The sequence below is a fragment of the Neovison vison genome, chromosome X, assembly GCF_020171115.1.
Source record: "Neovison vison isolate M4711 chromosome X, ASM_NN_V1, whole genome shotgun sequence".
Taxonomy (NCBI): Eukaryota; Metazoa; Chordata; class Mammalia; order Carnivora; family Mustelidae; genus Neogale; species Neogale vison.
Genome location: NC_058105.1, coordinates 16,784,876 through 16,795,726, shown reverse-complemented (window position 1 = coordinate 16,795,726; position 10,851 = coordinate 16,784,876). Strand labels below are relative to the sequence as shown.

Below are 10,851 nucleotides of genomic sequence, written 5' to 3'. Positions count from 1 at the left end.
AGAGCGAAATTTGTGAAAAAGTAAATACCGTATTTGCTACCTAGGAAAATTGATCATGACTGTGTGTGTCCCATTCACGAGGAAAAGTGAAGTGATAGCTTTAAAGAAGTAGCCATCTAGATCATTAGAGGCTTCCAACAGGAAACCAGTTGTATTAGGGTTCCCCAGAGAAAGGGAACTAATGGGATGTGTGTATGGGGGGCGGTGGGGAGAAGAGAGGAGGGGGAGCACGAAAGAGAGCAAGAGAGGTTTATTTTAAGGAACTGGCTCACGATTGCAGAGGCTTGACGAGTCCAAAATCTGATGGGAGAGGCCGGCAGACTGGACACTCAGGCACGAGCGGCGGTTCCAATCCAAAGCCAGATGCGGGCCCGAATTCCTTCTCGCTCAGGGGAGGTCAGCCTTCGCTCTTTCCAGGCCTTCAAATGATTGGATGAGGCCCACCCACATTGGGGAAAGGTAATCTGCTTTAGTCAAAGTCCACTGATTTAAATGTTAATCCCATCCAAAAAACACCTTCGCAGAAACATCCAGAATGTTTGTCCAAATTACCTGGGCGCTGGAGCCCAGCCAAAGGGACACGTAAATGAACCATCCCATTAGTTAATTCCAATACTAGTTCAGTGTTCATCCAGTTCCCGGAGTCAAAGCAAAGTTTATGGAAATTTATTCTGATGAAGGTGGAAATAATCCAAGATTATTGGGGAAGCTCGTCTAAATTCAATTTTAAAATCCAACGTTTAGGATAAGTACTTTTGTGATGATTTTTTTTTCATAGAAATACAGCTTACTTACTAAGTGAAGAAACGTGTGGAGCCGAAATATACTCGAAATTGGTTGTGGAACGTAAATAATTCCTCATTCTGTCCAAACAAGTAGACTACAAAATTGTTTTTGGAAAGGCAGGAGTAAAGAAGGGGAATGTTGGGTTACACCCAAGCTTTCCTTATCTCTTCCTGCATGCAAATATTCTAGTAAAACTGGCATACCTACCATATTTCACACCCAGAGTAGATAATATTTTAATCAAAGATTTTATTTATTCATTTGACAGAAAGAAAGTGAGTATAAGCAATTGAAGCAGCAAAGGGAAAGGGAGAAGCAGGCTCCCCTCAGACCCAGCAGGGAGCCCAATGCAGGATATGATCCCAGGACTCTGAGATCATGACCTGAGCTGAAGGCAGATGCTTAACTGACTCAGACACCCAGGTGCCCCAAAGTAAATAATAATTATTATTATTTTTATCTTTTTAAGATTTTATTTATTTATTTGACAGACAGAGATCACAAGTAGGCAGAGAGGCAGGCAGAGAGAGAGGAGGAGGAAGCAGGCTCCCTGCTGAGCAGAGAGCTCGATGTGGGACTCGATCCCACGACCCTGAGATCATGACCTGAGCCGAAGGCAGAGCCTTACCCACTGAGCCACCCAGGTGCCTGATAATTTTTATTTAAAAAAAATTACAAAATTGGGGCACCTGGGTGGCTCAATCGGTTAAGCATCTGAATCTTGGTTCTGGCTCAGGTCATGATTTCAGGGTTGAGAGTGAAGCACTGAGTTAGGCTCTGTGCTGGGGGCAGAGCCTGCTTGAGATTCTCTCTCCCTAACCCTCTGCCCCCCAACCCTGCTGGGGTGAACCTGCATGCTTTCTCTCTCTCTCAAAAAAAATGACAATTATTTCTCTACATGAAAATTTTATTTTCTGTAATAATGAGTAATAATTATTTTCTTGATTTCTTTTTTTGGTTTAAGACAATTGTAATTTTAATTTTCCATTTTTTAAAAGATTTTATTTATTTATTTGACAGACAGAGATCACAAGTAGATAGAGAGGCAGGCAGAGAGAGAGGAGGAAACAGGCTCCTTGCTGAGCAGAGAGCCCTATGCGGGGCTCGATCCCAGCACCCTGGGATCATGACCTGAACCGAAGGCAGAGGCTTTAACTCACTGAGCCACCCAGGCGCCCCTAATTTTCCAATATTTTTTAAGTAGTCTTCACACCCAGTGTGGGGTTGAACTCATGTCTCTGAGATCCAAGAGTCGCATGTTTCACTGATTGAGCCAGCCAGATGCCCCAACTGTTATAATTTTAAAATAACACACTTTGAACTTAAATATATTGTTCAAATTCAGGAAAATATTTCATATGTGAGCCAGATTTCCACTTCCCAAACAAAAGTACTGCATCTTGCAACTTGAACTATCTGCTGTTTTAAATTTTAAACACAAACAAAAGCTCCAAGTTGTCATAGAATGACAGGACTGAAATAATAGAACTGTTTGTCCTGACAGTCACCAGGCTATCAGTGTTTATTTCAAACCTCCGTGAGAATACAAGAGTATATGTGCTACCACAGGGCTCGGAGAAAGATATTGCAAGCCACAAACAAGCCAGAAGAGCTCTAGAAGTGTTGGATATCTTATTTAGAAACAAATGGCAGAGGGGGTGGGCAGGGAGCGGCACCTGGCTGGCTCAGTTGGCCTGACTCCTTGATCTTGGCTCAGGTCTCGATTGCTGGGGATGGGCTTACTTAGACAAAGAAAGAAAGAGAGAGAAAGAGAGAAAAAGAAAGAAAAGAAAAGGAAGAGAGAGTGGGAGAGAAGAAGGAAGGAAGGAAGGAAGAAGGAAGTGAGGGAGGGAGAAAGGAGGGGAGAAAGAAAGGCACTCAGTCCACCTGTGCAGGGGGTCCAATGTATAAACCGGAAGTGCTATGAATTAATTCCTGGTGGAACACAGTATTTGTTAAAAGGATAAGTAATAAAAATGTGCTGGTAATGAATCTCAAAGTCTATATCCAAGAGAAATGCATTCATGTGTTTATGTACAAAATATGTATAAAATGTTCATAGCAGCACTATTTGCAGTAAACGAAACCTGCAAACTGCCGAAATGTCCCTCAGTAGGAGAAAGAAGGTTTCAGATGCTAGAAGGATAAATAGAGTGAAGAATTGTTTAAGGCAAAAATATGGAACACACAGCATTGGTATTAACATTTTTTGAAGCAAGGACTATACTAGGAGCTCTGGTATTATTTTGTTTAAAGTTCGCCATGCTCTGTGATGGAGATATTATCTTCATTTGACAAATAAGGAAACTGAGGCACACGGAGGTCAACGATCCTGCTCAAGGTCTAACACTGGTTAGGGTGAACTCAGGATTTCAACTCAGATCGTTCTCAGTCCAAAGCCTACATGTACCTTTTCCACTACAGTCTGTTAATCGTTCCATGATGCAGAGAAACTTGGACGCTGTGGTGTTCACATACTCATATGTGTACAATTATAACTGCTACTATTTCTTGATCACCTACTAGGAGGCAAGTAGTATGCTACAAAAATGGTTTTTACAATTCTCGGAACAACCCTTCACCGCAAGAATTTTTTTTTTTTTTTTGATGAAGGCTCAGAGGAGTTCAGTGACTTGCCCAGTGTCACAAATCTCTTACCATCACATATCCCTCAGTGGCCCTAATAGAAGACCCCTACTATGTGCTGGGCACTGTGGTGGGGGTAGAAGCAGTAGGAACGTCAGGAATGGCACAACCGATTATTTGCTTACCTGGCCTATGTAAGACTAGGTCAGGTCAGGGAAGATCCCCCGCCCAGTTCCATACAGGGATTTGTGGAGGCAAAAATAAAGATCGGTAACAGCCACATTTCCCATTTGCTGATTATGCAATGTCTCTGGTACTGTGCAATCTATATACATATGCACACACAGATACCATGTCTAATCCTCACAATGATCCTGTTAATATCCTCACTTAACAGAGATGAAAAGAGGCTCATTGGGTCTGATTCACACAAGGCCACACAGCAGTTGGGCGTTCTCCAGCAGATCTGGACCCTGACCTGCTGACTCTACAGCTCTAGGTCTGAACTCGCACACCCAGTTAAAGTTTTTTTTTCAAAAGGTTTTTTATCTCTTTATTTAACAGAGAGAGAGGTCACAAGAAGGCAGAGAGGCAGGCGGGGTGGGGGTGGGGGGAGAAGCAGGCTCCCCGCTGAGCGGAGAGCCCGTTGCGGGGCTCCATCCCAGGACCCTGAGATCAAGACCTGAGCTGAAGGCAGAGGCTTAACCCACTGAGCCACCCAGGCGCCCACAGTTAAAGTTTTTTGGTAGAACTGGGCCACCAGTCTGGAAAACGGAATCCGCAATGTGGTCCAAGGTCTTGGGAAGGGGACGCGGGGCGAGCGAAGCACGCGGTGACTGCAAGCGGTAGAGCCGGAGCCCAGTTTAGGGCCGCAAGGAAGAAGCGAGGCGGCGGCAGGTTTGGGAATTCGGGAGCCCTCCGGCTGGGGGACGCGGGGAAAGCGTGACAGAGGCCGCACGCGAGGAGTCTCCGCTTTTTCCGGAGGAAAGACCCCCCTTCGGGAGCGTGGACACCAGCGGGCGCCCGCCCAGGCTCGGGGCAGTCTGGGGGGCGGAGCCGGGGCGGGGGGGGCGGAGCGGGGCGGGGCGAGCTTCGCCTCTGCTCCAGCGGCGGCCTAGAGCGCTGCGACGGGCGCATCGCTCAGTTCTCCCGCGTGTCGCCACCTTCAGCGGAACCTCCGCCTCCTCTGCTGCGCCGCCGGCTTCCTCCTCTTCAGGCTGCCGTCGACCCGCACGCCCGCCGGCTCCGTAATGGCGACCCGCAGCCCCAGCGTCGTGGTGAGCAGCCTACCTCGCCGAGCCGTGGCCGTGGCCGTGGCGGCGGCGGCGGCGGCGGCGGCGGCGGGCGGCCCCTGAGGCGCGCGGCCCGCAGTGCGGCCGCCGGGGTGGCCGGGGGAAGCCCGGAGGGGCGGGGGGCGGTCGCCGCGTCCCGGCTGGGGCCTTACGTCACGCGGGGCGGCGTGTGGGACGGAGGGCGAGGTGCGGGGTGGGTGCCTCTGGACGACCCTGGCAAGGAGGGCCGCGTGTGGGAGGAGAGGGTGGAAATGGCGTTTTGGTTCACTCGTGCCGCTGGGGAGCGTGCTGCGGGGAGGGGCCGCGCGGGCCAGTTCGGGAAGGATCTGGCGCGCCGCGGGTTTGGGCCGTTTACTGGTGGGGAGTTCGGGGGGGGGGGCTTTCTCCCGGGAGGCCCTTCTCTAAACTGGGGGTGCGCTGCCCAGGTCCTCAGGGTGCTGGTGTAGAGGGCCCAGGCACGGGAACGACCACATGGGAGGGCGCGCGCGGACTGGCATTCGTACCTAGTTCCGCAAATACCATAGTGACTGTGCGAATGCGCATTGCCTGATTGAATCCTCACGGCAGCCTTGGTAGCGGTAACCATGCCTGCCTTTTTACACACGGGGAAAATAGACGATATTAGGTAATTTTCCCACGGCCCAGAGGTAACCGGGCCTAGAATTGGGATGTGCCTCAACCTGGATCCTATGCTCTTCGATCCTGCGGGGACAAAATACGCGAGTCCGCTCCTTACCTTCAAGGACATTCCTACCATCATCAGCCTCTCGTATCCTGTCTCCAACCTCATTGGTTCTTTTTGTTTCTCGAACAAGCTAAGCTGCATTCCCCTCCCACCTTTCTGATCATTCTTGCTAAAATGGCCAACGCCTCTCCCAGACAGTTACATGCCTTAGTCTGCATCTTCGTCGTCATCGTCATCGTCGTTGTTATACTCACAGTCCCCCGATTACCTGTTGATTGCCTTTCCCACTAAACCATAAACTTTATGAAAGGTCAGGGATCACCACCATAACCCCAGCACATAGGACAGTGCTTGGCATATAAGGAATTACCAATAATGCTTGGCTGAATTAAAAAATAATTAGCCACTCGAGCCCTAAAAAGGGAAGGATTCTGTTGATTTTCGGCACTGTGGCTTAATTAAGGTAAAGACCAATGTTCTTAATGGAGTCTGGCCTGGAATCCTGCTTTTTTGGGTTGTTTCCAAGCTGTGTGGCTTTGGGTAACTGACTTCACTTTTCTGGGCTTAAGTGTTCTTAATGAATTACTGAGGTGCCGTTGAAAAGATTGTAAAACTGTCTGCAGTCTTAACTGAGGAAACAACCTTTCTATGGTCCTTGACTGGGAATAGTAATATAATATAATAGCTATCATTGTGTTTACCTACATAGTCCTACTTAGTCCTCAAAACAACCCTGTAACAGCATGATTATTTTTTAAAAGATTTATTTTTTTGAGAGAGAGTGGGGACCGAAAGAGAGAGAGAGAGAGAGAATCCTCAAGCAGGACTCCCTGCTGGGCATGGAGCCTGATGTGGACCTCCATCCCAGGACCCCAGTATCAGCACAACGATTACCATTTTACAGATGAGGAATCTTTGAAACCTCTGAGAGGTTAAGTAATTTAAGCATACCCACATGACACAGTTACTAAGAGGAACTCAAACTCAAACCTTGGTCTCTTTTCCAGAGCCCAGGCCCTTAAAATGGGACACTAATAGTAGGTACTCGGAAAACGGCCAGGGCTGTTGTTTTTATTCAGTTGCTGAGGAAGTTAGACACTTTTAGCTGTGATAACCCACCCCAGCACATAGTGAGTTATTATTGCTAGAACTGGCTGTTAGTTTTGTTTGAACATTAAGATCTTCATTGTGTTTGCAATGTTTGCCAATTCCCGTTCCTTTTTTTAATTTCCTTCCCAGAAATGGTCTGGATGTTAGTAGTAACAAACACACAGTGGTTACTATGTGTTGGTTTCTTTGCTAAAAAAAAAGACAGAAGGACCAACCAGATCAGCAGAAAAGAGGGGTCTTGGAGTTTTCCTTTCGTTTTCTTGTAATTCATCAGGTAGTCACTGGGCCATGTCTTGTGGGGAGAGGCTGAAGATGCACTAGTGTAGCTTTCTTTCTTGTATAATTTTATCCTGTGTGGATTCAGTAAGATTCACCTGCTCTGGGACACCTGGGTGGCTCAGTTGGTTAAGCAGCTGCCTTTGGCTCAGGTCATGATCCCAGGGTCCTGGGATCGAGTCCCACATCGGGCTCCTTGCTTGGCAGGGAGCCTGCTTCTCCCTCTGCCTCTGCCTGCCTCTTTGTCTACCTGTGCTCACTTGCTCTTTCTCTCCCTCTGTCTCTGACAAATAAATAAATAAAATCTTTAAAAAAAAAAAAGATTCACCCGCTCTAAAAGTGTTAACCACCTTTGTTAATATCCACGGTGAGACTGCATTGTTCCTTTGCCATTGTACCTTTGCCGCCAAATTACTAACATTTAGAATAACTTGCTACTAATAAGAATTCGTACACACTTCTGATTGCTATGGAACTACTCTACTCTCCACAGTGTGCGTCTGGTAATTGACAGGTATATATATTTTTTTGTCCAGAATGAACATGGCTGTTACTCCACAGTGCACACTAATAAAAGGAAAGATCATAGTGTAGGATAAATTCATGTACTTGAACATAGAGCAGTTATGGACCAACTTATCTAGAAGCAGCTAATAATTTACCCCTGGGTTGAAGAGTAAGAAAGCTGATTTTAGGGGCATTTGGGTAGCTCAGTCCGATGAGCATCCAGCTCTTGATTTCCGCTCAGGTGGTGATCTCAGGGTCTTGGAATTGAGCCCGACATTGGGCTCTCCGCTCAGTGGGGAGTCTGGGGATTCTCCCTCTTTGCCCTCTCCTGAAATAAATTTTAAAAATCTTAAAAAGAATGCTGATTCTAATTCTTTTTTTTTAAGATTTTTATTTTTATTTATTTGACAGAGAGAGAGATCACAAGTAGGCAGAGAGGCAGGCAGAGAGAGAGAGAAAGGGAAGCAGGCTCCCTGCTGAACAGAGAGCTCGATGCTGGGCTCCGATCCCAGGACCCTGAGATCATGACCTGAGCTGAAGGCAGAGGCTTTAACCCACTGAGCCACCCAGGTGCCCCTGATTTTAATTCTTACAATCCTTCAATTCTTAGAAACCTTTTAATTCTTTAACCCCTGGAAGGGAAGGCAAACAATTTATATATGTAGTTTATTTGTAAGACTGATATTAAATTGGAAGATGAACATACTGCTAGCTTAAATTACTTTCACATTAAGAATTAAGTGCATCAGTGATCCATAATTTCATTTTATGATTCCCCAGGTTATCACAAATTATCCCAAGGGGATGGCATATTCTCTGCTTCGGTGTTTTTTTGTTTGGTTGGTTTTGGTTTTAACTTACTATTTTTAGTAACATAATGTATTATTTTCCCCAGGGGTACAGGTCTGTGAGACATCAGACTTACCCATTTAACAGCACTTAACATAGCACATACCCTCCCTGGTGATATTTTTTTAAGAATTTTAATACTTTTGGGGCACCTGGGTAGCTCAGTGGGCTAAGCGTCTGCCTTCGGCTCAGGTCATGATGTCAGGGTTCTGGGATCTAGCTTCGAGTCAGGCTGTCTGCTCAGCAGGGAGTCTGCTTCCTTCTTTCTCTGCCTGCCTCTCTGCCTACTTGTGATCTCTATCAAAATAAATAAAAAAATAAGTTTTTCAAAAAAAAGGTTTAAAAGAAGTTTGATATTATTTTCCAGGTTTTTTGGGAGATTTTATTTATTTATTTGACAGAGAGAAAGATAGCAAGAGCAGGAACACAAGCAGGGGGACTGGGAGAGGGAGAAGCAGGCTGCCCATGGAGCAGGGAGCCCAATACTGGGCTCCATCCCAGGACCCTGGGATCATGACCCGAAGGTAGACGCTTAACCGACCGAGACACCCAGGCACCCAGGCACCCCTTTGTTTGAGTTTTCTTTAAGAATTTTAAAGTGGGAGCACCTGGGTGGCTCAGTGGGTTAAAGCCTCTGCCTTCCGCTCAGGTCATGATCCCAGGGTCCTTGTAATCTCTGTCTGACTTGTGATCTCTCTCTGTCAAATAGATAAATAAAAATCTTTTAAAAAAATAAATAATTTTTTTAAAAAAGATTTTTTTTATTTATTTCACAGACAGAGATCATAAGTCAGACAGAGATTACAAGTAGGCAGAGAGGCAGGCAGAGAGAGAGGGGGAAGCAGGCTCCCCGCTGTGCAGAGAGCCCAATGTGGGGCTCGATCCCAGGACCCTGAGATCACAACCTGAGCCCAAGGCAGAGGCTTAACCCACTGAGCTACCCAGGCGCCCCCCCAAAAAAAGAATTTTGAAGTATCTGACTGTAAAAGGTAGAAATATGCTACCTAGCAATTCCTGCCCATTCTAGAAGCTTGGGATTGTTGTTGGTTACTAGGAATAAGTAAAATATATTTTGTCTATTACTGTACATCTTTGAACTCATATTTTAAGCTCATTTTGCGATTCACTTCTGTTCGGTCTTGTCTGGACCCATGAGTATTGCTATATTTTGACCACAAAAAGGCTTAAGCAATCCTGGTCACAGATGATGAATTGATGTTGCTCCTGCTACCTCAGGTTGAGGTAATTTCCTTGCCTGCTGTAATTTTAGATAATAATATTTTTGTAATTAGAAATCTTACGTGTAAACCACAAAAAATTTTCATTGTGGAAACCGTTACTACAGATGTGCACACATTAATTACTAAGAATTTGTGATGCCAGTTTTATGGGGAAGGAAAATCATTTTGGCAGTCTGTGATAGCGAAAGTATTGACCTTCTGGACAAATGTTACAAATGCTAATGTTACATTTTCTGGTAGTCTTACATATTAATGAAAGCACCTGTGTAGCGTTTACCATTAACAAGTATATTTATAGATAGATAGAATTTGAGAGTTGTGTTCTGAAGCTCAGAGGAGATGTGTAGATTTCTGAACTGAGTTAAATGGTAAATAACTCAGAGCTATTAGTAACCTATTCTTTGATTTCCAGTTCAGCCAGATATGGCCATAGTGGGAACAGTGGGTCTGGAGAGAAACCATTTTCATTTGTTTACTGCTTCCTGTGCCCCCTTCTGGCAGCACATACACTAACATTGTTTACCACTTCTTGCCCTTCCAAAGTGCTCCCCAAATATTTGGGGGTTGGGCTCTCCCCGGAGCCATCTAGAACCTTCTTCGTGATCTTCTTTAGCCATTTATGTCAGGTGCTTGTGACAGACTGAAGAGGAGCCACTCCTGCCCAAATTCCTCTGTTGAAGCCTAACTGCCAGTGTGTGGTATTTGGTGATGGGGCGTTTGGATGGTCATTAGGAGTAGATGAGGTCATGAGGTTGGGACCCTGTTCTTTTAAGAAAAGACCTCAAAGAGCCCCCTCCCCCACCCTCCACTGTGCACATAGGAGAAAGCAGCTGCTTAAAAGCCAAGAGGAGAGGCCTCAGAATGAAACCCGCTTTGCTGGCATCTTGATCTTGGACTTCCAGAAGGAAGCCTCCAGAACTGGAGGAAATAAATTCCTGCTGTTTAAGCCACCCAGATGGTGGTATTTTGTTACAGCAGCTCCAGGCGACTAATACAGCTGTTGTAGAAGGTGTCAGTGGTAGCCTCGTGCTTGGACATGCAACTCCAAGTTACCAAACATGAAACAGATGGGATTTCCATTCATACAGAAATGTTACACATTCATAATCAACTATTGCCTGGTTGGTTTAGAAGGCTGTGCTAATTAAGTATCAGAGACATGCCAGTCTACCCAGTTTACAACCTAGGCAGTGGAATATAACGACTAAGCCCGTTGGTGCTTTAGGGGGAGTCATTGTGCTGGGTTCCTGGTTTGCCTTTAGTGTATGTGTAAGTGCTTTTTTTTTTTTCTATACTATTTTTTTTTCCAATTTATTTATTTTCAGGAAAACATTATTCATTATTTTTTCACCACACCCAGTGCTCCATGCAAGCCGTGCCCTCTATAATACCCACCACCTGGTACCCCAACCTCCCACCCCCCCGCCACTTCAAACCCGTCAGACTGTTTTTCAGAGTCCATAGTCTCTCATGGTTCACCTCCCCTTCCAATTTGCTTTTGATAATCAATGGTTATTGG

General features: G+C 45.8%; 1 protein-coding gene across 1 annotated transcript in view; it reads left to right on the top strand.

The window, feature by feature from the left end:
• The first annotated feature begins 4,490 nt into the window (after positions 1-4,490).
• The window catches only part of HPRT1 (hypoxanthine phosphoribosyltransferase 1), a 42,653-nt gene continuing 36,292 nt past the window's right edge, over positions 4,491-10,851 (top strand). The window contains exon 1 of the mRNA XM_044234958.1: positions 4,491-4,649. Coding sequence (XP_044090893.1) covers positions 4,623-4,649 — 27 coding nt within the window. The 5' untranslated portion in view covers positions 4,491-4,622. The remainder of the gene's footprint in view (positions 4,650-10,851) is intronic.